Source organism: Oryctolagus cuniculus, chromosome 6, assembly GCF_051225735.1.
Source record: "Oryctolagus cuniculus isolate XC-2025 breed Fujian yellow rabbit chromosome 6, ASM5122573v1, whole genome shotgun sequence".
NCBI lineage: Eukaryota > Metazoa > Chordata > Mammalia > Lagomorpha > Leporidae > Oryctolagus > Oryctolagus cuniculus.
Window position 1 is genome coordinate 142,686,164 of NC_142872.1, and position 27,928 is coordinate 142,714,091.

A 27,928-nucleotide genomic window follows, 5' to 3' on the forward strand; every position below is an offset into this window, starting at 1 on the left:
CCCCCCCCCCCCCGCCCCGGTAACTCTGCCTTTCAAATAAATAAAAGGCTAAAAAAATTTTTTTGAAAGTAGGTGCCAGGGTCTCCAGGGCAGGAGTCCCAATAAGCAGCACTGGATTGAATGATTGAAATGTGGCGCCTGAAACGTAGCAAAGGTGGTGAAGTCTTAGGCCCAAGCCTCTTGAAGTTTCTGGTAAACTCCTGTTTTATCTTTTGCAAACAAGTAAGTATAAGCAAAACAACAATCAGTTATATAAAAAAGACATCTAAAATCAAATGAACAAGAAGTCAAGATTTTGTTTTATTTTATTATTGGTTACAAAGACAGCAATAACATTAAAGGAATTCTCTGTGCTTCAGAAAATACAAATAGACTTCTTCTAAGAGTTGCTGAAGAGTCCATGTTAACTCCTTTTCTGGAAACTTCCTTCTCTTAGTTGTTGTATTCTTGAAGAGCCTGGGCCATGAAGAGTTTGCCCAAGTTCTGGGCAGTAAACTCCTTGATGTTCTGGCAGTAAGTATTAATTTGGCCTGTGCATTTGAGAAAGAAGAGTGAGTCGTAATGTTCCACAAATGGTAAAATCACCTGGAACACTGCTCAAAGAAGAAGATCAGCATAATTAAGAATCAGTACTATTTTGTTTTGTTTTTGAATCAAGAGTTTATTGTAAGAATCAACTGAATTTTTCCATTAGGAATAAAAAAGAACATAAGTTTTTTTCCCCTTAAATGACCTATCTTCCACTCTTGGTTATATTAAGAATGAAGAAAAACTACAACATTTTAAAAGGTTAGCAGTCGTAGGAAAATATTAGCTGTCAATGAAAATGCATTGCTTATGCAGATCAGATCAACACTGTACTAAGACAATGAGAAAAGAGCACTGGCCCTCCTCAGCAGGCAGAAAAGAGTAACTGACAAAACTGAAGCACAGAACTGCAGACCAGCTGGACCCACCTGCCCTAGATGGGAGCAAATTAGTAGGTTTTAGCATGTGTTTTTAAAATGTGTAAGAGTTTTCAGCCAAGACAGCAAGGATAGAGAATTTACTTGAAAGAAGGGCTCCATCACTTCCTTCTACATCTTAAAATTAATGATCTAATCCGATGACCAGCTACATATCTCTTGAAGGTATAAGCTGGATCTTAAGGAGACAATGTTGCCTTAGTTTCCCAAATTTAATTTACATAGGTACTAGGAAAGTTTAAGGATTTCATACATAGATACTAAAAATATTTCAATAAAACTGAAAAATTGTGAAAGGTCAGCTTTTCTCTGCGTAGGATTTTTATTCTAATAGAGCTTTCCCACAGATAACTAGCTGACTGAATCAAATAGTGTTTGACAATATTTGTGGAAAAATCAGATTAGCCCTAAACAATCCTATGAAGGTTATACACCCAAATCAAGTCTTACACAGGACACAAGACCTCTACCACTTAAAAGGGGTGTTAAAGGTTATACATACATATATATATATATACACACACACACACACACACACACCTAGAGAAAAGTTCATTCAGAATTATATTATGTCACCATTGAACTCAAAGCAAAGGAGTTATCTTCAAGTCAGAAAAGTCAATTCAAGTATCTGCTTTACAGTACTAGGCGAGAAGACAAAAAGTAAAGGGGGCTTCAGCTAAACGACCTTTTTGCATTATGAGCTTCTAAGTGTTTTTTCTTGGTTCTCACAAAAAATGACTCAAATAAAAGCTTTCCCTTTTAAAGAGCTTATAAAGCCATCTCAAAAATGTACATACAGCTTGAGTGAAGCACGAGGAATAAATATTTCTGAATTCCTAGGTGCTACATTCAAATTCATCCTATAACCTTCTTAAATATACTAGCTTTTACGCTTGGCATATTCTGTTAGTGACTTTCTCCCTGTCTGCTGCTTCCTAAAGAACAAAGAAAAGCAGCTATGTTTTGCACAGGCTTACAAAATACCTGCAATGAGCAGGGAGTCCATCCTGGCAGGTGGCTGGGGTGGTTTGAAGAGCTTGGACAGGTCTTCCTCTGGGAGTGGGGGTTCTCCTCGACTCTGGCGCTGCATATTCTCCTGCTGCCGACGCTGCTGATACTAAATTTCAAAGGGGGAGAAACAAGAAAGACCTCCTTCAAATAAACAGCCAAACCCTACTGCTCTGAATTCCAATCTGTTTTATAAATGGCAACATTTGCTAACTTGCTTTAAAAAACCTAAATGTGCTTTGTTATAACCTCTGGTGTCATTTTGAGATCTAAGAGTTTATATAACTAATGATCTAGAAAAAAACCTGGTTATGTAATTAACAGGGGTCTGAGAGACAAAGAACTCTTGATTATTGAGTCAAAGGGAATAACTTTATTATTGAATAATGGGATAAATGCCTCATCTTGACTGTAGTAAGAAAAGAACCACTATACTGAGCGATTCTTCAAACTGCATCCCTACTGACTTAGAACTAACATTATCAATGATGTCATCACTGTTGTGCTCATAATTATTACTACTTCTTAAAATATTTATTTATTTATTTATTTGAAAGAGTTACAGACAGTCTGAGGCAAAGAGAGAGAGAGAGGGAGAGAGAGGTCTTCCATCCACTGGTTCACTCCCCAGATGGCCGCAATGGCCAGAACTGCGCCAATCCTAAGCCAGGAGCCAGTAGTTTCCTCCAATTCTCCCACACAGGTGCAGGGAGGGGCCCAAAGACTTGGATCATGTTCTAACTTTCCTAGGCCATAGCAGAGAGCTGGATCAGAAGTGGAGAGGGGCCGGCGCCGCGGCTCACTAGGCTAATCCTCCGCCTAGCGGCGCCGGCACACCGGGTTCTAGTCCCGGTCGGGGCGCCGGATTCTGTCCTGGTTGCCCCTCTTCCAGGCCAGCTCTCTGCTGTGGCCCTGGAGTGCAGTGGAGGATGGCCCAAGTGCTTGGGCCCTGCACCCCATGGGAGACCAGGAAAAGCACCTGGCTCCTGGCTCCTGCCATCGGATCAGCGCGGTGCGCCGGCCGCGGCGGCCATTGGAGGGTGAACCAACGGCAAAGGAAGACCTTTCTTTCTCAATCTCTCTCTCTCTCTCTCACTGTCCACTCTGCCTGTCAAAAAAAAAGAAGTGGAGCGGCCAGGACTTGAACAGGCGCCTTATATGGGATGCCTGCACTGTAGGTAGCCGCTTTATCCATTACACCACAGTGCCAGCCTCAATTATTACTATTCTTAACACACAATCGCCTCTGCCTTCACTCTACAGCCAACAATGAACAATGCTTCAGATAATGACTCAATACTTCCAAACTCTGAATTCCTATGATTCTCTGAAGAGGTGAGGAGATACTTAAAGGTTTAGATTGACCATAAAACTTACTATGTCAACTAAAATTAAGTGCTAATAGTTGTGGATTTTTCCCAGCAATGGCAGAACTATCTCATAAACAGATTTAAAAGGTCAGGCAATGAGAAGCCAGAGCTGTAGAGTCCTTGAATTCCTATGGAAATTAAGGGACTTGACAGTTTTTCCTAAAGAAGGGGAATAGTTTACTTTGTGAAGATTCCTGTACTTATTACAGGGCATGAGAGTGGAAGTGAGAGAACTCCAAAAAGGGGTATGAATGATGCTAAGTTTGAATAAACATCAAATACAAAATTTTAAGACATCAGAATTCTGAATAGTATCTATGAGACTGTTTTCGCCTCCAAGATGACAAGACACTCAGCTTGATCCCTACCTATGGAAGAACCAAAAGAACAATTAAATCAATTGGGGTTTTTCCTTACCTCCCCAGCTTATCAAAGATTTGTAACCACCATCTTGCCAGTTTAAAGGATATTTTTTAGTGGCCAGCGCTATGGCATAGTGGGCTGAACCTCTGCCTATGACTCTGGCATCTCATATGGGTGCTGGTTGGTGTCCCAACTGTTCCTTTTCCAATCTAGCTCCCTGCTAATGGCCTGGGAAAGCAGTGGAGGATGGCTCAAGTGCTTGGGCCGCTGCACCCAAGTGGGAGATCCGGAAGAAGCTCCTGGATCCTGGCTCTGGATTAGCCCAGCTCCAGCCAGTGCAGCCATTTGGGGAGTGAACCATCAGATGTTAGACCTTTCTGTCTGTCTGTAACTCTACCTCTCAAATAAATAAATCTTAAAAAAAAATATATAGATTTACTTTTTTTTCCCAATTCAAATGCAGTAAAATCAAAGCTTATATATGAACTCAACAATTTAATCCAATACTCCCAGAACCATTTAATTATGATTGGAATTCTATATTTAGTTTACAGTACACTTTACTGAACACAGAGTAGTTACACATATAAACACACTTTCACAGAGAAGCATTTTGGATTAATTTATCTATGAATCAAATACTGAGAACATTTTGAGCCATATAGCTACAAAACAGTATTCCAGGAACTGTGAAAACCATGTGGCCTTCATGCAACACTAATAAGAAAAAGGTTAAATGGCCATGGCAGTATTTATGTGCTATGTTAGAATATTCAGGTAATTCTGAGGTCTGTATTATACTATCTGTTTCACAGCAGTTGGTCTACTATTTCCTATCAAACTTACTTGCTCTTAATCACAATTGCTCAGTTTTTTTAAATGAACTGAAGATTGCTAACTACGTTGCAATGAGCCACTACCAAACCAATTACAGTTAGTAAAGAAATGAGCTGCGACACTCTCAAATCTCTTTGCTTCTGATTTTCTCAATAAATGTATCTCTTATTTGCATAACCTTGGCATTACACCCTGAGCTTAATATACTGATTCTCTTTAAGAACAGGCATTTTTAAATACTAGGTGCAAATAATCTATTAGGAACACATTATGTAAAGAATAATGTTTTGAAATATGATACAGAGTTACTAGGAGACAGTTAATGTTTTACCAAAGGTAATTTAGATCATTCTGAAGCACCCTATTTATAAATACTTGAATTTTCCCATAATACCAACCTGATGTTTCTGCTGCTGCTGTTTACTTGTATTCCTCATGTATGTGTTATATTTAACTATATCTTGGCTCATTTCATCCACTCTGTCCATCAGCAACTGTAGATTTTTTCCCAAGTGATTGCTGAAATATAAAGGAATTACAATGACATTTCCTAGTTTTAAGTTATGGCTTGCTACAACTGTGAAGAATTCTGAAATGTTAATTTGATCTGCCTTTGGTTTGAAGAATGAGAGCACCCAAATGCATGCAGGCCAGGTGGAGGAAAGGATCTCTGATTCAGCTTGTGATTAAACTTTCCATATTGAATTGACAACTATAATCTTGGGGGCATCTGAAATAGCTTAGCTTCTCATTGTGAGAGCACAGGTATATCAGGGTAGGAACTGATACACATACCTAGGGAGAAGTATAAATGAAAACCAGTATCCCTGAATCCTTGTCCTTAACACCTGATCCCTGCAACGCATCCCAGAGCATTTACATCAGAAACCCTAGGCAAGAGCAATATAAACAGTCTTCTCGCACAGCAGGTCCTAAACAGGCAACATTTATTCTGCAAAGCCACAAGAGGCTCCTTTCCTCTTGCCTTTTCTAGAATCTGTACTAAAATCTTTCAAAAATTCTCTACAGAAATTTGCGTGTCTTAGCTATTGAAATCTTCTTATAAAGTGATGCTAGTGAGTGTTACAACAACCACCACATTCACTGAATTCCATGCACAACTATCCTACTATGGGAAAGCCTGGGAAGCTATCACACAACTAAGCTCTCAAAATAGCTATCTGACTACAGTAGTTGCCCATTCATTAATTTCAGATATACTTACTAAACTCCTATTATGTGCCAGCCTTGGTATTAAGAAAAAGAGAGACAATAGTGAATGAGGGCTGGCGCCACGGCTCACTTGGCTAATCCTCTGCCTGTGGCGCCGGTACCCCGGATTCTAGTCCCAGTTGGGGCGCTGGATTCTGTCCTGGTTGTTCCTCTTCTAGTCCAGCTCTCTGCTGTGGTCCAGGAGTGCAGTGGAGGATGGACTAGGTCCTTGGGCCCTACACCCGCATGAGAGACCAGGAGGAAGCACCTGGCTCCTGGCTTTGGATCGGCACAGCGCGCCAGCCATAGCAGCCACTTGGGGGGGGGGGGTGAACCAATGGAAGGAAGACCTTTCTCTCTGTCTCTCTCTCACTGTCTAACTCTGCCTGTCCCCCCCCTCCAAAAAAAAATATAGTGAATGAGAGATCTGCTCTCCATCTTCACTGAGCCTTCAATTAATTAGGATTGGAGGAGAAGAGCAGATACTTCCTTTAAAGCAGGGTCACAACATCTCTGGGGAGAGAAGAGGCTGAAGGTGAGAGACTAAAGAATCAACCATGCCAAGGTATTCTGGGTAGAAGAAAGTACAAGTGGTGAAGGCCTCAGAAGTGCAAGAATTAGGTAGATTTGCTAACAGAAGAGGTCCAGCATGGCAAGAGCACAGTAATCAAGTTACAGCAGCCAGGCAAATGTGCATGGGAAGCCCTTTAGCACCACGCAACCTCCCAGCATTATAGTTTTAGCAACTGAGAACTCCCAATTCTGAAGTGAATGGTGCTCTGGAGTTATGCATGTTTTGGTTTCAATTCTAAAATGATCACACTGCTGCTATGCAGACAGATCACAGAGCAGAAACCAGACTTAATGTAGGATTCCACTGATATGAAATGTCCAGAATAGACAAATCTATAGAGACAGATAGCAACTACTGGCTGCCAGGGGATAGGGAAACGGAGTGTGCTTAACAGGGACAAGGTGATGAAAACATTCTGGAAACACTAACAGTTGCACAACACTGTGAATATGCTAAAACCACTAACTTGTACCCTTTAAACTGGTGATATTTAGGGAATTTTATCTCTAGTTAAATAACTGCAGTTCCTTAAAAATTCTACCGTAGCACTCAAACAGAATGGATGGTGGACTCAACTGGGTTTGTAGTGGCAAACAGAGCAAGAAGGGGAAAGAATTGATTTGTGAAGGCAAAACAGGTGATCTTCAGGGGCTAGGAGAGAGAATCCAAAGCCAAAGCACAATTTCTGGCTTGAGCAGCCAACTGGGTGGTTATCACATTTACAGAAAAGGAAATCCCTGAGGAATAAATGGTGTTGGGATAATAGGCATGAATAAAAATTAGTCTAATTAAAATATGGATTCCACCTGTAACCTGAAGAAAATTAGAAATTTTCACCTCTTTCTCAAATGGTGGAAACAGCATGGAACTGATGTGGCTAAGAAGTTTACCCCTTAATCCCAAACTGCCACTACCTCGATTAACTTTGGCCCAGTAATTTTGCTTAATGACTTCACCTGTGTAATAAGTCAAGTACTTCTCTAATGTTATTTCATGTTGATGTTATTTCACTACAGTTTTATGAACCACTTTTAATGGGTAAAGCATTTCTTTTTTCGGGAAGACAGATAAGTTAACTAATCAAATGTTCAGATCCACTGATTAGAAAGTCACATTGTTTTCCCAAGTAACTCCTGGTCACTGTAATATATACTGAAAAATGAATTAAGTTATTGTTGCACTAATACTATGTGAGAAGAAAGAAATGCAAATAAAAACACAACACAATGGCAGTATGTGCTACAATTGCTTGTACCTCAGAAGAATACAGGACTTTTTAATAAAATCAGGTGAAACCTTTCCTCATTACCTGATGACTAAATCTTGAGATTTTTGAGGCGAGTCAAAATGGGGGTGATGGGAAGAGAATAACATTGAAGATATTGGGCACAAATAGTATGTTCATGCACACAGGCCATGGCCTGAAAAATCTGATACATTTAAAGAACTGTCAATAACTAAGTATTCCAGGAGCTACACTGGGAAAGCTGGGAAAAGGAGAGTTAATAAACTATAGAGGCAGATACTGACCACAGTGCACAGACTTTGGAAGCCTGGACTCTACCTTGAGATTTTACTCTAAGAACAATGGGGAAACTACCAAAGATTTTAAGCAAAAGAGCAATAAGAACATCCAATTTGCATTTAGCACTACAATTCAGAAAGAAAAACAAAGATTGGATTAAGACAGTGTAGTACGAAGGGAACTTGCCGCTTTAGTCTAGAAGATGGTTTAAAAGAAGTGGAAAGAGTGAAATCTCAGGGAAAAGTTAGGGGAGAAAATGGCACAGGAAAATCCAGAAAAATCGGAGGTACACAGTGGACCTACGTGGAAAGCAAGGAAACCCACAACTCAGGAACCCAGTAGCTAAGAACCTCCGCACCAGCACTGGAGAGTGAGGTGAGACCAAACTGCAGCAATCCAAGCCACAGGTGAAAGAGCTGCAGGAAGAGCCTAGAGGGAATCCAGCTTGGAGCCCTATGGGAGATAGGGTACCTGCCAAGCTAGAGGAGAAAAAAACAAAGGGGGTGTGTGTGTGTGTGGCATGTTTTCTCTCTCTCTGCGATCACCCTGCAACAGCGTCCTTTAACAAGCTGATAGTGAGCAGGCATCATTTTGGACATATATAAAAGCTGCGCCAGCTCATGTCCGCACCCAGCAACTAGCCAAGAGACTCCTGAGACTGGTGCGGAGAACAGACAGGGGGCTGGGTGTTCATGGAGGCTTGTGTGCCAGAACTATGAAAACACTGGGGCTGCGTGGGTAAACTCAGGGTGTCTCTGGGACTTTGAGTAGTCACTTTGTGAGGCTCAACATGATCAGGGCTCCCTGGTTATCTGGCAAAGGACATTGCTAGGGAATCGAAGCTTACACTGAGGACTACACAGATTCTCAGTGTGGCCCTTGTGCAAGAGCAGACCAATACTATACCCATGGGCTAAAGCCCATGCACTGGTCTCCTTTGAGGAACGGAGCTCAGCTGAGTGTATACCAGCAGACAAAAACAAACTTCCCCTCTGATTAAAACAAAAAAAGGGTGCGGGGTGGATTTACAATGCCAAATGCGGGTGTGGCAACTCAGACATACCCTTACCCTGGAGTGCTGAACAGAACTCCTTGGCCAAACCCAACACACAACTGTAGGTATTTCCTGAAAGTGCAGACACTCCACTAATCCATTTCGACATGGAAAGAAGGAAAGAAGGAAAGAAGGCAGGAAGGCAGGAAGGAAGGAAGGAAGGCAGAAAGAAAGACAGAAAGACAGACAGAAAGACAGACAGACAGAAAGAAACCATGAGTATCTCCACAAATGCTGAATAACAAACACACAAATCCAAGAAACAAGAATAATGAAGACACCATGATGCCCCCAAAAGAACAGGAGGAGATTAAAGGGACAGCCAAGTACAGGAACACAAAGAATTCCTAATAGACATGACCAGGAAAGATCTTCACCACAACACATTGTAATCAAACTCTCTACAGTAAAACATAAAGAAAAGATTCTAGAATGTGCATGAGAGAAATGCCAGATTACTTTCAGAGGATCTCCAATTACACTCACAGCAGACTTCTCATCAAACACCCTACAGTCTAGGAGAGAATGGATAGATATATTCCAAGTCACAAGAAAAAGAATTTACAACTCAAATACTATACCCTGCAAAGCTCTCATTTATGAACAAGAGTGAAATAAAGACCTTCCATGACAAACAGAAATTGAAAGAATTTGTCACCACTCATAAAGCCCTATAAAACATGCTTAATGATGTGCTACACACAGAAATACAGAAACATGGTCATTACTACAAAAAAGGTAAAGGAAGAAAATTTCCCAGTAAAGGATAAAGGAACCCCAAAGTAAAAAATAGAAATATTCATGGAAAAATGGCAGGGCAAAGGCGTTACTTATCAATAGTCACCTTGAATGTTAATGGCCTCAACTCCTCAGTTAAAAGACACAGATTGCCTGAAAGGATTATAAAACAAAACCCATCTATTTGCTGCCTAAAAGAAACACATCTCACCAAGAAAGATTCACATAGACTGAAAGTGAATGGATAGAAGATATTCTATGCTAACAGAAAACAAAAAAAAAGAGCTAGTACAGCCACCCTAATATCAGACAAAATAGACTTTAACACAAAAACTGCTAAAAGAGACAAAGGGCACTACGCAATAATTAAAGGACCAATTCAACAGGAAGATGTAACTATTATAAAAGTATATATTCCTAATTACAGGGCACCTGGCAATTTAAAAGAAATGTTAAGTGATCTAAAGAGAGACACAGACTCAAATAAAATGGGGGATTTCAATACCCCATTTTCAGCAATGGACAGATCAATCAGACAGAAAACCAACAAGGAAACAGAAGATTTAATAGACACTATAGACCAAATGGACCTAACAATATCTACAGAACTTTTCATCCTATAGTTGCAGATTACACATTCTACTCAGCAGTGAACAGAACTTTCTCTAGGACTGACCACATGCTAGACCATAAAGCAAGTCTCAGCAAATTCAAAATAATCAAAATTACTTCATGCATCTTCTCAGAAACGAAGCTGGAAATCAGCAACTCAAGAATTTCTAGAACATATGCAAAAACAAGGAGACTGAACAACATGCTCAGGAATGAACAGTGGAACATACAAGAAATCAAAGGAGAAATCAAAAAATTTATGGAAACAAATGAAGATGACAATACAACATATCAAAACTTATGAAATGGGGCTGGCAATTGGTGCAGCAGGTTAAGGGCCTGATCTGAAGCTCCAGCACCTCATACGGGTGCTGGACTAGTCCTGGCTGAATCCTCTTCCAATCTGCTATGGCCTGGGAAAACAATAGAAGATGGCCCAAGTCCTTGGTTTTCAGCACCCTTGTAGGACCCCTGGAGGAAGCTCCAGGCTCCTGGCTTCGGATCGGCGTAGCTGAAGCCATTGTGGCCAATTGGGGAGTGAACCATTGGATGGAAGACTTCTCTCTCTCTCTCTCTTTCTCTGTGCCTCTCCTCTCTGTGTAACTCTGACTTTTAAATAAATAAACCTTTTAAAAAAATAAATCTTTAAACTTATGGGACGCAGCAAAAGCAGTGTTAAGAGGAAAGATTAGAGCAATTGGTGCCTACACCAAGAAATTGGAAAGGTACCAAATAAATGAGCTATCAATGCACCTCAACAATCTAGGAAAACAACGGGAAACCAAACCCAAAACTAGTAGGAGAAAAGAAATAATTAAAATTAGAGAAGAAATCAACAAAATTGCAACCCCCCCCCCAAAAAAAAAAACCTCAAAAACCAAAAGGTCAGCAAAACAAAGAGCTGGTTTTTTGAAAAAATAAACAAAATTGAAACACCCTTGGCCCAACTAATCAAAAACAGCAGAGAGACAACCCAAATCAATAAAATTAGAGATCAAAAGGAAATATAACAACAGATACCAGAAATAAAAAGAATCATCAGAAATTACTACAAAGAGCTGTAGGCCAACAAACTAGGAAACCTGTAAGAAATGGATAGATTCCTGAACACATACAAACTACCTAAATTGAGCCATGAAGACATAGAAAACCTAAAGACCCATTACCAAGACAGAAATTGAAGCAGTAATACAAACTTGCCCAATAAAGCAAAGGCCAGGAATGGATGGCTTCACTGCTAAATTCTACCAGACATTTACAGAAGAACTAACTCCAATGCTTCTAAAGTTATTCAAAAAAAATTGAAAAGGAGGGAACCTTCCCAAATTCTTTCTATGAAGCCAGCATCACCTTAACTCCTAAACCTTAAAAAGATGCAACAGAGAAAGAGAACTACAGACCAATTTCCCTGATGGACACAGATGCAAAAATCCTCAACAAAGTTCAAGCCAATCAAATCCAACAGAAAGATCAGAAAGATCATTCACTTGGACAAGTGGAATTTATCCCTGGCATGCAGGGAAGGGCCAATATTCACAAATCAAAGTGATAAATCACATTAACAAACTAAAGAACCAAAACCATATAATTATCTCAATAGATCCAGAGAAAGTATCTGATGAAAACTCTAAGCAAATTGGGTATAGAGGGAACACTCCTCAACGCAATCAAGACAATTTATGACAAACCCATGGTCAGTATCCTATTTTTTTTTCTTTTCTTTTTTTGGACAGGCAGAGTGAAAAGTGAGAGAGAGAGAGGGAGAGAGAGAGAGAGAAAGGTCTTCCTTTTGCCATTGGTTCACCCTCCAATGGCCACCATGGCTGGCGCGCTGCAGCCGGCGCACCTCGCTGATCCGAAGGCAGGAGCCAGGTGCTTCTCCTGGTCTCCCATGGGGTGCAGGGCCCAAGCACTTGGGCCATCCTCCACTGCACTCCCGGGCCACAGCAGATTGCTGGCCTGGAAGAGGGGCAACCAGGCCAGAACCCAGTGTGCCGGCGCCACAAGGCGGAGGATTAGCCTAGTGAGCCGCGGCGCCGGCTGGCTAGTATCCTATTGAATGGCAAAAAGTTGTAAGCATTCCCACAGAGATCCAGAATCAGACCAGGATACCCAGTCTCACCACTGCTATTCAATATGGTCATGGAAGTTTTAGCCACAGCCATTAGGCAAGGAAAAGAAATAAAAAGGATACAAACTGGGAAAGAAGAAATCAAACTATCCCCACTTGCAGATGACATAATTCTATATATAGGGTTCCAAAAGGCTCCACGAGGAGACTATTGGAACTCATAGAAGAGCTTGGTAAAGTAGCGGGACATAAAATCAGTGCACAAAAATCAACAGCCTTTGTATACACAGGCAATGCCACAGCTGAGAAAGAACTTCTATCAATCCCATTAAAAACAGCCACAAGAAAAAATTCAAATACCTGGGAATAAATTTAACCAAGGATGTCAAAGATTTCTACAGTGAGAATTACAAAACATTAAAGAAAGAAATAGACAATACATAAAAATGGAAAAATCTTAACAGTTCATGGATTGGAAGAATCAGTATCATCAAAATGTCCATTCTTCCAAAAGCAACGTACAGATTCAATGCAATAGCAATCAAAATACTAAAGACATTCTTCTCAGATCTAGAAAAAATGATGTTGAAATTCATATGGAAACACAGGAGACATTGAATAGCCAAAGCAATCTTGTGCAACAACAACAAAGAAGCAGGAATCACAATGCCAGATTTCAAGACATACTCCAGAGCAGTTATAATCAAAACAGACTGGTATTGGTACAAAAACAGATGGGTAGACAAACGGAACAGAATAGAAACTCCAGAAATGAATCCAAACATCTGTAATCAACTTGTATTTGACCAAGGAGCAAAAAACCAATCCCTGGGGCAAGGACAATCTATTCACCAAATGGTGCTGAGAAAACTTGTTTTCCACATGCATAAAGTATGAAGCAGGGCCCTTACCTCACACCTTACACAAAAATCCAATCAAAATGGATTAAGGAACTAAATCTATGAACTGATAATATCAAATTATCAGAGAACATTTGAGAAACCATCCAAGATATTGGCATAGGCCCCAGAGGCACAGGCAATCAAAGCCAAAATTCACAAATGGGATTACATCAAACCGAGAAGTTTCTATACTGCAGAAGAAATACACAAGAAAGTACAGATGCACCCAATAGAATGGGAGAAATTATTTGCAAACAATGTAACTGATGAAGGATTAATAACCAGAATGTATAAAGAGATCAAGAAACTCCACAACAACAAAACAAACATGCCAGTGAATAAATGGGCAAAGGACTTAAACAGATATTTTTCAAGAGGAAATCCAAATGGCCAACAGACAAATGAAAAAACGTTCAGGATCTCTAGCCATCAGGGAAATGCAAATCAAAACCACAATGAGGTTTCACCTCACCTCAGTCAGAATGGCTTTCATAAAGAAATCAAAAAACAACAAATGCTGGTGAGGATGTGTGGGAAAAGGTACCCTAACCCACTGTTGGTGGGAATGTAAACTGGTAAAACCACTATGGAACAGTCTGAAGACACCTTAGAAATCTGAATATAGACCCTACCATAGGATCCAGCCATCCTACTCCTGGGAATTTACCCAAGGGAAATGAAATCAGCAAATAAAAGAGTTACCTACACCTCCATGTTAGTTGAAGCTCAATTCACAATAGCTTAGACATAGAATCAACCCAAATGCCCATCAACTAAAGAAAAGACATGATTGGATGTGTATTCTATGGAATACTACACAGCAGTTAAAAAAAAAGAAAGAAAGAAAGAAAAAAGAAATCCAGTCATTTGCAAAAAAAAAAAAAAAATGGATGAATCTGGGAAACATCACATTTACTGAAATAAGCCAGTCCCAAAGGGAAAAATACCATAGGTTTCGCCCTGACCTGTGAAAACTAATAGAGCACCTAAAAGGAAATATGTAGAAGGGAAACTGACATTTTGAGAAGCAATGACTTGAACAGCCCTTATCTTGACTGTCAAGGAATAGTTTGTTTTTTTTTCTCTTCTTCACTATTTGATGAAAACTTTACTTAACATAGAGTTAATCATATCCTCAACTGAGGATAGATCTCAATAAAAAATAAGAGTGGGAATAAGAGAGGGAGGAGGAAGTATGTAACTGTAAAGCTGTATAGTTCTGCATACAGTCCCACGGATTTACTTCTAAGTGTACTGTTTATTAAAAAACTTGCCATGGGACCCCAAATCCCATTAAACTGGGTGGTAAAAATGCCATCTTAAGTGTTAGAGTGACCATACTAAGTGTTAAAGTGATCATATAGATACAATTAAGTATTAAAGGGATAATATAAATAAGACCAAATGTCTGAACATAATAATAGATAGAATTAAGGACAGAATGTTTCAATATGGGAAACAGTCCCCAGCAGTCTCAAAGAATGATAATCACTTTAAATAACACTCTGACCTCAGAATCAGCCTTTAAGGCATTCAGGTCTGGCTGAAAAGCCCATGAGAGCATTTCAGGCATGGAAAGCCAAGACACCGTGGCAAAAAGACGCCCTACATGAAGGATTTCTGTGAGAGAAACCCTAGTGGAAAGAAGTGGCCATCAAAGAAGGATGTACTTTTCACCGAAGGGAGAAGAGAACATCCACTTTGCTTATGGCCTTGTCTAATTACCAAAAGAGATTGTGGATTCAAAAGGCTTCCACAGCCTTGGCAACTCATGTCAAGAGCCTTGGCTGGTCACTGACGTCATACAGAAGAGTGTGAATCGTTAAATTAACAACAGGAGTCACTGTGCACTGAGTTCCCATGCATGACCTCTGTCCTCAATGAGTTGTATTATGAGAAATAACTGTAAGACTTGTTCTCGGTTGTGTGTGTGTGTGTGTGTGTGTGTGCAAACTTCTGTGTATAAAGTTAATTGAAAATGAATCTTAATGGAGAATGGGGCTGGGAATGTGAGAGCGAGGAGGAGGTAGGTTGGGAGTAGGGGTGGGAGGGTAACTATTGTGGGTAGAATCACTACTTTCCTAAAGTTGTACTTATGAAATTTGTATTCATTAAATAAAAGGTTCTTATAGAGGAAAAAAGAAGAAAAGCAGAAGTGAGGAGACTGCAAAAATAATTAGGAAGTAAAAAAATACTGAGGCCCTAGTCTGAGGTAGCAAAACACACACAAACACACAAAACAGAAAATAGACAAAAATCACCCCAAAAATATACTTGGTGGGAGACAGGCCCTGAAGAACACTAGGATTTAAGGATGGGCAATATTAGTTTGTTCTCTTCCAGACTGAGAAGCAATCCATAGAGCTACAGTTTAATGATGTCAAAGAAAATTTATGGAAGATGGAAGATGGGGTTATCAAGAGGATTAAGTGCTGAGAAATCTGTAACTGTAACAAAGTGACAAGGAAGTAAGTGCTGTGACCCTGGTGAGAGCTTGAATACACAACTGTGTACAAAATACTGCCAACTGTTTGGGACAACTGGCAAATGAGGAAATACAAAGAGTTATGTGTAGAAATTCCTAGGCAGAAGTTTACCTATAAAATAAAGGTTAAAATACAGCAGAACAGTATGGGACCAAGAGCTGTTTTTTGGTTTAACTGAGTTTTTTGTTTTTGTTTTTGTTTTTGTTTTTGACAGGCAGAGTGGACAGAGTGAGAGAGAGAGAGACAGAGAGAAAGGTCTTCCTTTACCGTTGGTTCACCCTCCAATGGCCGCTGTGCCGGCACACCGTGCTGATCCAAAGCCGGGAGCCAGGTGCTTCTCCTGGTCTCCCATGGGGTACAGGGCCCAAGCACTTGGGCCATCCTCCACTGCACTCCCGGGCCACAGCAGAGAGCTGGACTGGAAGAGGGGCAACCGGGACAGAATCCGGTGCCCTGACCGGGACTAGAACCCGGGGTGCCGGCGCCACAAGGTGGAGGATTAGCCTATTGAGCTCCAGCACTGGCTGGTTTAAGTGAGTTTTAAGATGAGGTAGTTTAGATGTCCTTAATTTTAGGAAATGTGTACTGAAATATTTGAGCTGAAAGTCATGTCTAAAATGTACTTTCAAATGGTTCAGAAAAAAAGTTACACATTCACATAAATAGATAAAATGAGGAAGTACAGATGTGGCAAGATACACAATTGATGAATTCAAGTAAAAGATTTATGGATGGGTATTCACTGTATTACTCTTTCATCCTGTCTGAAGAGCTTAACATGTCAATAGAGATTTATAAAAAAAAAAGAACTACAGAGAAACTGAAAGTCAGTGATGAAGGCCAGGAAAGATCAACCAAATAGGGTCCCAAAAGAAGGTAGGAGGGGAGGGCGGGACTGGCCCACAAAGCATGGACTGACCATTCAATTCTACCCATCAGAGAACTGAAGTCAAAAGAGCTGTACGAAGTGTGAGAAATGCCATCAGCCATATAATTAACTGTCAAATAACTCACTTTATGTCATTTAGTTCAAAAGAAAATCAAAGAAAGGGAAAGATCACCAGCAATCCTGTGGCTAGGAGGTAGTATTAAGACAGACCTTTCCAGTAAAAATTTCTTTAATGTAAGGTATTAATATTATATGCTATAAACACATATAATTATATGTGAAAGAACAATGCTAAGCGCACAAATATGTGAACTTTAATGGTTTTGTTGCATTTATATCACAACAGTGTTCTTCAGAATTATAACCAATCAGAAACACTAAAAAATTTGCATAATACAGGCCTTAAAGGGCACCAGAAATTAACAATACATAACTATTTCATAGAGTATCCATAGAAAATCAGATTTATTACCAAGAACAATTTTGTGGGAATCTTTTCAGTACCAGTTCAACCAGAATATCAAAACAGGGAGTTAACTGTTGGAAGTTTCTATAATATAGTCTTTTTTTTTTTTTTATTGCCAAGGAAACAAAGAACTGAGTTAAGTTAAACAGATGTGAACCAAGACATGGAGTGTTAAGTCTTCTCTGGCCACAATATCCACTTATGCTTATTATCCTCAGTGGGTGATGCCCACCCTCAATTTACTTTTTTAAAAAGAAGCAATAGAAACAGAACTGTTTTTCATGTGTGAAAAGCTCGAGACCCATACTACACATAAAATTAATAAAGGATGTTGTGAAATAACCATTACTAGAATTTCCATATAATAAATTAAAACTTAAAATTGGGATTTTTAAATGAAAGGGAATATGGTATGTTTTACTCATAGCATAGAACAAATTTATCAGGTGATTCAGGGAATTGGTACCCACAAATGGACCGTGAAGGGAAAGATCAGCAGGAATACTTCAGGAGCTGTAAAAGGATGATTCCTGCTGTGGTTTCTTTGAAAAGTTTTCGTGGCAACTGGCCGAACTGCCATCAATATGCTACTAGTAACGTTAAAAATTGAAAACTCAGATGAACAGCAAATACGTTTCAGTCTAGTAGCACACCATTATCAATGTGGCTTTATGTAATTGTGTACTGGAATAAGCACTGTTTCAAGGCTGCTTTATTTTTGTTTCCCAACAAGAACACCAATTTGCCCTTTCCATAATTTTACATGGAAAGCAAAAGGTTCTCTTCCTATTCCACAAAAATATATGGAAGAGAAAACTGTTTGCTATGGCAAACAACATTTTCTTGGCTACTGTAAATGCTAGTTTGGGCAAATGGACATTCTAGACGGGTAACTAATGTGAAAGCTCTATTTGGGATTGTTACTTGTTTTGTGCCCTAAACAAAGGAGGTCTGAGAAAAGATGAAGACGTGAATTATGTAAGCCAGAGCTTTCATGTAGTAAATTGAGAATTATTATATTGCTGAAAACTTAATACATCAAATCGTAACCCAGCTGGTTGAAAAAAGGTTCTTAGCTCAATGCTTTAAATACAGGTGAGTCGAGTGTTTGCAAAAGCAATACAGAAAAACATGACCTTCTAAAATAGACAAATTAGAAGACTACTATAAATATATGTTTGCAAACAGTACACTCTTTGGTGCCAAATTAGCCTTGCAACCTGGCCACATCATTAGTTACTTCGTTCACCATTCAGTTTCCACTTCCCTGCCCAATAATGACTTCTAGTGGCCTCTGTGGTGGATTTATACAACAGAAGGTAGTTTTCACTAGAGCTACCCATGCCACAGCATGGAGAACACTGGCTCTTAGTCCGTGCATGTCATATCACAGAGGTACTACTAAGTGTGCAGGTTGTTTTTCACAAGGTCCTCTCTAGGACAACTACAAATATGACAAGACTATTGAGTTTCCATTCCAACCTAGTTGCTTGAGAAAATACATCTTATTTCTTCAGCTACCAAACATACATTGATTTACTCACTCACTCATTCCATGTCATCTTAGAGGTCCTTTGCTATGCCACCACATATACTCTATGGAGCTGAAAAGTTACTTAAGAGAGCTCTTAACATTTCTGCTAAGAGTAAGACTGGCAGAGGGGTGGGCAGGTGAAGCAGGACTAATTTCATAAAAAGGAAACAATCTGTTTTGGAACATCTCACAGTATTGTTACTGATGCATTAAATGTCACATTGCCAATGAGATAGGTAAGGCAGTTACACTGAAGCAAACCACGTCACCATTTTGAAAGATAGCAAAAGCCAGTGTCAGATTCAAAAAAATCTAATTTTATTTGAAAACCCCAAGTTTACTAGTTTCAGGCTACATGTGAACAAGGACAAATGTAAGTGGTAAGAAAAAGCAGAACTTCTGTTCTCCTGAGCATTATTAAATACCCAGACATAATACCACAAGCCTCCAGGGACAGTGTACAATAAGTAAAGCTGAATCAAAGAAAAAAGCCCTCTCCTGTATCAAAGCACAAATGATACTGGAAGAAGGCAGCAATGGTTCTTACAACAGGAGCAGTTAGTATTCAAACAATTGTTTCACTTTTACCAGTTTGGCATTTTCCCTGGGATCCTAACAGGGCTAGACAAACATTACCCGATTTTACACACATCTTAGTAACCTAAAAATGGTCTTTCTTAAGTGATATTTTTTCTTTTTTCACAGATAAACTCTTAACTAGAATAATCTTCTACAGAAAGTGATTTTAAAGGGGGAGGGACTTTTCATTAGGCAGGGCCACTTACCTGCTGGCAAGACTGAGCAGTTCATGTTTGTCTGCTACAGCCGATTTCTTCTCAAGCTCCCACATTAGGACATTGATCAGATGTGAATTTTTAATTACAATCGGCACTTCTTCAAACATGTGCTCAAAGGTGATATTTGCCTTTTTCAATCTGTGAAGCATGTTAAAAATACTTTAGTTGGGTGGTCAGAAGTAAGTGCTAAATTGACTATTTCATACATTCTGCCTAATTACAGGCCCTCTTCAGGATCTTTGTTTCACTAGCACTCTTAAAAAAAAAAAAAAAAAAAAAAAAGACAGAAACTAGAGTACACAGGAGCCCAGGAGCCCAAAAGTAAGTGATTTGAGTATCTCTGAAAATGACCTGAATTTAAACTGTAAGTCCAGAAAATAAGAATCTTGGCAAAAGAATCTATTCATTCTTTGTAATCATGTACCTTTAAAATGTCACTAATACTAAAATGTACTTGTCACAATAAGTTATAAGTTATGCTACACAATCTATGCCTAAAATATTTAAAATACATAGCTAGAAAAAAGTAATACAATATTTCTTTCAAGTTCATTTTAAAAGCCTCCTGACTTAAAAACAATTAACAACTAGCAGATCACTCACAGGAGACTCCACATACAACGGTTCAAAACCCAGAAGAACGTAAGTTCTCACAATGAGTTCTATCACATCTAGCCATTGGTCAGTCATAAGTTAGCTTTTCTTTTTTAATTCTAAGCACCTTAATTCTTTTTAGGGGCCAAATGAGAAATTGGAAATGAAAGCCTTATAAGTAGGACACACAAAGCCACACACTTCGATTTAATAAATAAAAATTAGCATATTCTAAATATTTAAATTTTTTAGAAAAGTAAATATTCAAATGCCATTAAACAGCATCACCAAAACAGCCCCATCAGTTAATCCTCTGCATATGTGTCACTGACAAAATTTCCAATGAGCTACATTCCCTAATGAATCCTTCAAATGTTTAAATCTCCCTCCAACCCCATGAAACAGGATCCCAGAAAAGAAGACACAGAGCTTACAATCTGACAAGTGCTGCCCACTCCTTCCATCTCCCTTTATTCAATCATTCATTTCTTCAAATCCGGTAGCTAATTAATTCCTACTCTAACTGAATTCACTCTTGGTGAGAACAACAGACGAGACATTCCATAAAGAACAATTTAAACATGGAAAGGGAGAAATCAAGTGATATTTGGCATGCAGGAAACTTGTACAGTACACATGGCAAAAGCATTACCACTCCACAACAGAGGATTCAATAAATGTGGCAAACTAAAGTCTTTAAAGAAATACCCAATTCTTCACCATAAACCTCCTAGTCCCCAAACACTTACGCTTCAGGGGAAAAATCCTTCTCTTTACAAACTTCCATCAGCTTGGGAGTCAGTCTGTATGCCTTTAGTGACAGGGACCCTTGGGCAGTTTTTATGGGATCTTGAATAACAAAAAAGAGAACGAAATTCTAAGAATTTTGCTACTACTCGTGCTCACATGACACTGATTCTAGGCTCGGTGTTACTTATACGAATCTTGCAAAATGAAGATCAAAATGATTAATCAGAACACAACTTGAAGTAGACTGAAACCAATACAGCAAACAATAGGCAAAAATCTAGGAAATCTTTATATCCTTGTAATAGGTAGAATAACTTCCTCCCATTAAAAAAAAAAAAGATTCAAAATAGACTTGATATTTTCAAATTCACTCCTCAGCTAAAACCAGTCAGCTTATTGAAAACTTAATTATCAAGCTCTATGCATCTTGTATAATTAGGAAGAAAATACTGATGAGTATTAAACCTGAAAATTTGCTTCATGTACTGTGTTCTTCAGTCAACTAATTTAAAATGCAAACAAACTTTATCCACCCTAATAATCACTGTTCACATTTCTTAATTAAAGCAGATTCTAAAAACATAACCACTAAGTCGGAATGCCATCACATAAGTGTTTTTTTTGTTGTTGTTGTTGTTTTTTTTTTTTTTTTTAAGTTTTAGAGAAACAAATTTTGTCAAAACTAACTGCTTAAACACTCCACGGGTAAGGGAGCTTAGCACTTGGAGCATGATAACGGCTCTGCCATGCCAATATTCGCCTAAAACCTGTGTTAACATTCATGTTGTCTGAAATTTAACACAGTGAAACTTTTAGCAATAGGTGATAAAATGAAAACCAAAATAGATTGAAACAAGTGGAAAATTCATCAAGGTCTGATGATGCAATGTTTCCAGCCAATATAAGTACACTTTAACAACTTGTTCTTTACTGTAATCCAATTGTTAACATACTGAAACAATTTTGGGGCAGCTCATAAGATTGATCGTATTCATTAGTATTTTTTCTGACAGATACTCAGGACGTTACATTTACTTCTCAGCTGGAAACTATATGCAAGTCTGCCAGATATGGCAAACTGTGAGTGTTTGGGGAGGGGGAAGGCTATAAAGCTGTTAAATTGCCTACAGTTCTGATACAGCACAGAACATCTGGTCTGGAGAGCTTGAGGAAACACCATTAAAAAGGCCGAAAAGAAAAAAATCTTTGTGCTAAGAAACAGTCCAGGTTTTGTACGCTGCTGTCAGAGGTATTAAAAAAAAAAAAACTTGGCACACTGTGTTATGATTGGTCAGTCACGTACGGAGCCAGACACTGCAGCAATCGGGGTTTGTTAGACATCTGGTCTAGTTCCACCAGCCCCTTCAATGAGGGAGGGGAGATGGAGGAATAAAAATGAAGCAGCTACTCCAGCATTCCAAAATGTACACATCAGGGCTCTGATAGCAAGAAAAATAAACAGAAAGAAGGAAACCCTGTCTAGACTGAGCTGCTGCTGAGGCTGCTGCAGAAACAGGCTTGGTATTTACTTGAGAAGGCCTGCCAGGCTGCTCTCAGAGGCAAAAAAAAAAAAAAAAAAAGGCAGAAAGCAAAAATAGTAGTAATAATAGTGAAGTATTAAGAGAAGAAAATACTAATAAAGGAATCTCCTACTAACCGTAAATGAGAACAACAGATTCTTCAATGGCATGCTGGTAACTGAACTGAGAATCCAGGAGAGCCCGGGTGACGAATGAACCATAGTATGTGGACTGGTACCAGCCCACGTGGAGGTGATCAATGTTTACATGGCGAAGGCTCCGCATCATTTCCATCTGATACTGGACTGGATGACGGGAAGAAGGGGAAGTAAAAGGAAAAAAAAAAAAAAAAAAAACCTTAATGATGCCACCAACATTAAAAACAAGCCTTTTTGGAAACAAATTTTTATAAAACTATTTATTAGCTATAAGGAAAAGCTTTCCAGATTGAAAAGTCATTCCCAAGCTTTCAAATTACTGAGCCTTTCCTTTTTTCTTTAATGAAAAAACATTTTGTGGAAAAAATATTAAAAGCACAGTACTAATGTCTTGTTCTAAACAAGAAAGTTATTTATTAAATGTGGTTTCCACTTTCCTTTTTAAAACTTTAAAAACCCTAAATATGTAGGAGAAAACCTATGCAGTTATTGAACTGGTTGATTCTAAGAAATTTCAGTTGGAATGTAAGTAAGAATAGTTATCAATCTATTCAATACAGTTCTTAGAACTGAAAAAAATCATCATGAAAACTAAGGGGAAAACAATCAGCTATGACATTACTTATTATGAACTGGATACAGGCTGCAGCTGATTTAAAATATAAGCATTCATTTTTGCCTTCATCTGGTGCCCCCTGCTGCATATACTACATTTCAAAAAGACATCTTTTTTCTAGTACAAATTATCCTTTGTGTTAAGTAATAGACACCATTTTTTCATTAGAATAGGGTCACGTCTTAATCAGCTATGGATGAAACGAAAAAGTTTAGAGGTTTACTTATCTCAAATTAATAAGTACAATATATGGTATTAACTTAAAGCAGTATTACTTCAAGGTACAAAATGAAAATAACATTAAAAAATAAGAAAGCTCAATAATGTACAACAGATATATAATACAGGAGAAAATTTTAGTCAATGTAATATTCAGGCTCTTTTCATTATAATAAATGCATTACCATGTTGAGTAAACATAGGTGCTGTACTCCAAACCTAATTATTTTCACAGGTTTTAGCAAAAGCAGTGTCTCTCATTTCTTTGATTACAGTACTATAGCTTTACGAAAGAAACAACACAAAATATAAAAGAACCTTCTTCAAGTAGATACACTCTTATCCACTTATCAGCACTCGTTACTCGGCAAAGAAATTATAAAGCTGCTTATTCCATGGAAGTTTGTATTTCTCAAGCTAAAAGATAGCAGCCAATGTATCAACTACTCAAGAAATATACTTTCGAATTTCTCTTTTGCTATTGAGAAAAGTTAAAGAAAAGGAAAGCTCCAGAGTTCTTTTATCACTATTTCAAGGGACCTTCTTAAGCCCTGGGCAAGGTTGCAACAGAGTTAGAAGTTGCACTACTCCCAGGATGCAAACCAGTTTGCTCTGTTAGCAAGTGGACTCATTCATTTATAAAAAGGGGTAAAGTGTTAAAACAGAGATGAGTTTGGCTAGTACGTCTTCATTGCTTTTGCTTTTATATACCTAACCAGTGTTTTTGTAAATTTGTGAATAAAACGTGAAAATGAACCTCTACTATATTCTAAAACACTATTAAAAACACCACCACCGGGGCCAGAGCTGTGATGTAGTCGTTAAAGCTGCTGTCTGCAATGCCAGCATCCGATATGGGCACCAGTTCAAATCCCAGCTGCTCCACTTCCGATTCAGCTCTCTGCTCTGGCCTGGGATAGCAGTAGAGGTGGCCCAAGTCCTTGGGCCCCAAGTGGTCCCAAGTCTCCCCATGTGGGAGACGGGGAAGAAGCTCCTGGTTTCGGTTCAGCCCAGCTCCAGCCACTGAAGCAAACTGGGGATGGAAGATCTCTCTCTCTCTCTCTGGTTCTGCTTCTCTGCCTTAGAAATAAATAAATAAATCTTTAAAAAAAACTTCAAAAAGCCATTTTAGGGGCTGGCGTTGTGGCACAGTGGGTTAACACCCTGGCCTGAAGCGCCAGCATCCCATATGGGCACTGGTTCTAGTCCCAGCTACTCCACTTCTGATCCAGCTCTCTGCTATGGCCTGGGAAAGCAGCAGAAGATGGCCCAAGTCCTTGGGCCCCTGCACCTGTGTGGGAGACTTGGAAGAAGCTCCTGGTTCCTGGCATCAGATTAGCACAGCTCCAGCAGTTGTGGCCAATGGAAGACCTCTCTCTCTCTCTTTCTCTCTCTCTGCCTCTCCTCTCTCTGTGTAATTCTGATTTTCAAATAAATAAATAAATAAATAAATCTTTAAAAAAATAAATAAAAAATTAAAAAAAGAAAGCCATTTTATAACCAGCAGGATAGCCTCTAAAGTTAACAAGATAATCTTGTATCAATGGTTTTTTTAAAATCTTAAGATCTTATATCTACAGTATAAGAACATACCACATCACACTCCTCACTCCCACTCCCTTCAGCTAATTTAACAGATTCACATCAATGATACAAACTTGGGAAGCATGATAGAATCATTACTCTGACCTCTTTCTGCTTTAAGATCCCACAATTCTTTTAAATAAAAGTAAAACCATTGATTTGGCTAATGAATTTTAATCATATTTATCTTAAAAATGAAAGTCCTACTAAATTTGCTATTATTTTAAAGGGGAAGGGAAGAGAGATGTGGGGAGATTACTAAGCACTGGACAGTACAAACAATATTTTACAGAATGATTTTTGTAATGAGTACTTAACAAAACAATTTGGCTCTACCATAAGCAATGGTCATAGTCTACTAGCATGTAATAATAGAAGAAAAGACTTGGAATCTAGACATCTGAGTTCCCATGCCAACTCTGAGATTCCCTCCCCCAGTAGCATCTTGCTGTCTAGCTACTGATTTTCCTTTGAGGTTTAGTTTTCCCAACTCCAAACAGATCTAAGACCTCTTCTCAGTCAAATCACTATAATTCCAAATTGTTCCTTGGATACGGAAATTGTAAGGAATGATTTTTTTTTTTTTTTTTTTGGCCAGGCAAAGTTAGACAGTGAGAGGGAGAGACAGATATAGACATTGAGAGGGAGAGACAGAGAGAAAGGTCTTCCTTCCATTGGTTCACTCCCCTAATGGCTGCCACGGCCAGCACTGCACCAGTCCAAAGCCAGGAGCTGGGTATTTCCTCCCAGTCTCCCATGCGGGTACAGGGACCCAAGCACTTGGGCCATCCTCCATTGCCCTCCCGGGCCACAGCATAGAGCTGGACTGGAAGATGAGCAACCAGGACTAGTACCTGGGGCCCCAACCGGGACTAGAACCCAGGGTATCTGCACTGCAGGCAGAGGATTAGTCAAGTGAGCCACAGTGCTGTCCAGGAATGATTTTTCTACTAGCTAAAGCAGTGTCTCCAGCATGCATTACGATATAAAATAAAGATATATTTCTTGGGAAAATATTTTATAATATTGCTAAGGCTTCCTTCAAGCTGCCTGAATACAACAGATTTCTTAACAGCATTTTAAGGAAACATGAAGTAAAAAGTTCTAAGATGCTCATTCCTCTTTTACCTAGAATCATACCTACTTTATATGGCCCCTCCAATAAGAATGACTCCTCCGAAAAGGATGAGAATGAAAACAAAGTGTTTCCCTGAACTAGGGAAGAAAGCCAAGAACGTGAGGCCCATGGCCCCGTGCACTTACCACTGCTCCAACGCATTTAATTCAGGGGACTGGGGAGTAGACACATCGGCTTCTATATTTTTGGAAGCAAAGAGGGGAATATTTCCATTTTCCTCTTCTACAGATGAGAAAATGCCACTAGAGATTTTCCAAAGTTTTAAACACTTATTTAAAAATAACAAAGGTTTCATATCACCTAATGTATTTATAAATCATAAAGGTCTTCATGTCACCTAAGTAACTTGAGGAACTTAAAAAATTAGAGTTAAGAGGTATGACAGGTAAACAAGTGAAACTGTGTTTAAAAATCTACAATGCATTGGAATTTCACTATTACATAACAAAATATACACTGGGTCTAATCTATGTAAACTGTCAGGACATTCTCTAACTTGGTTTGGACTTATCACTAGAATTTTTAAAACTAACAATAAACACATTAAATAAAAGCATCCTCTCACAGGCACTTACAAGCATGCATTAAGATTTAAAATAAAACATCCAAAGAAGGACTGCAAGCAAGTCTTGAAAAAATGGGGATGGTGAGGTGTTAGAACTACAAAGTGAGGGTAGGTGTGCCAAGGTCTGGTACAAAATACACATGCTTGGAAAGAGGTCACTTTGATTTAATAAAATAATAACAAAAGAAGTGATACAATTTGATGATATGCTAGCCAAAGAGCAGGAGGCACAATTCCTTGTCCTATGAATTGTTTTATCTCTGCAGACTTTCAGAAGCATATCCTCATTCTGCTGCTAACATAGATGGGTGACATGTATCTCCCCTCACTCGTGGTTCTTCCTTTTCCTCTTCTCACCCAAATTTACAAAAAGTACAAAATTGCCCCCCAGTAAAAGTTTCCACTGGTAAACCTAGGTAGGGGTAAGAAATGAACAGCTGGGCTGCCCCACTCAGTGTCTCAAAATCGTGCTCCCAGAAGCCACACCAGCTGACATCTATTTCTCTCTCCGCACTGCAGTAGAGACAAGAGAAACTCCAGGATGGGTAAAATGCCAGTTGTTCGACAAAGAAAATAAAGAATGGTCACTCAAGATTCTACTCGCCTGAGTAAATACCACTGCTTTTGTGGCTGTGCAAACTTCTGAGTTATGGTGGGGTGGATGTGCAAAGGACCCAACACAGCGGAGGAAGGAGGAGTCTTCTAAAACCTCGAAGTGATTGTGATTTTGATGCCCGTCACACCGAGCCCAGACTCTGATGAATGTGAGGTGGTGCTATTTGCTTCCTTATATCCAGAGAGACCTGCAAATTGGCTGCAGAAAGTTCACCCCTACTTGGAGTAGCTCACAGCTCAGAAAAAAAAACAACACACACACACACAAAGAAACAAAAGGATAAAGGAGAATGAAAAGATATAAGGAAGTCCCCTGACATCAAAGTGTCCTAACTCCCTATTGTTGCCTCATGAAGATCAATAAGAAATAGCAATTCACTGGCAACTTTGCAAAGCTGGACCAGGGTCAAATATACTTCCAGTTTCACCCTTAAGTTCTCATGCTTAACAGAAGCCAAAGCAACAATTTCAATCAATGACATTCACTTCTAAGTTACAGTTAAATATTCCTGGGAAATTTCCCAAAGATGAACAGCAAGGGAAAAATCCTTTTGGAGAAGGGACTATTTTAAAATTTATGATAATGTTCAACAGAACAGCTTAGGATTGTGTAATAATAAGTTTAGGAAAGAACCTTTTAAGCATTCTGAGTTTAAAGAGCAAACACCCTACTGACTGAGAAGCCATATGCAGCAGATGAATTATATAAAGAAAAGCCGGTAGTTACTACTAAGCCAACTCAAATAACTAATATAAAAGCCTC

At 39.0% G+C, this 27,928-nt stretch overlaps 1 protein-coding gene across 1 annotated transcript in view; it reads right to left on the bottom strand.

The window, feature by feature from the left end:
* Positions 1 to 276: 276 nt before the first annotated feature.
* Positions 277 to 27,928, bottom strand: part of EIF3H (eukaryotic translation initiation factor 3 subunit H) — a 116,777-nt gene continuing 89,125 nt past the window's right edge. The window contains exons 3-8 of the mRNA XM_002710740.6: positions 22,408 to 22,575; positions 20,750 to 20,849; positions 19,395 to 19,544; positions 4,945 to 5,065; positions 1,953 to 2,085; positions 277 to 530 (exon numbers count right to left, since the gene is read on the bottom strand). Coding sequence (XP_002710786.1) covers positions 433 to 530; positions 1,953 to 2,085; positions 4,945 to 5,065; positions 19,395 to 19,544; positions 20,750 to 20,849; positions 22,408 to 22,575 — 770 coding nt within the window. The 3' untranslated portion in view covers positions 277 to 432. The remainder of the gene's footprint in view (positions 531 to 1,952; positions 2,086 to 4,944; positions 5,066 to 19,394; positions 19,545 to 20,749; positions 20,850 to 22,407; positions 22,576 to 27,928) is intronic.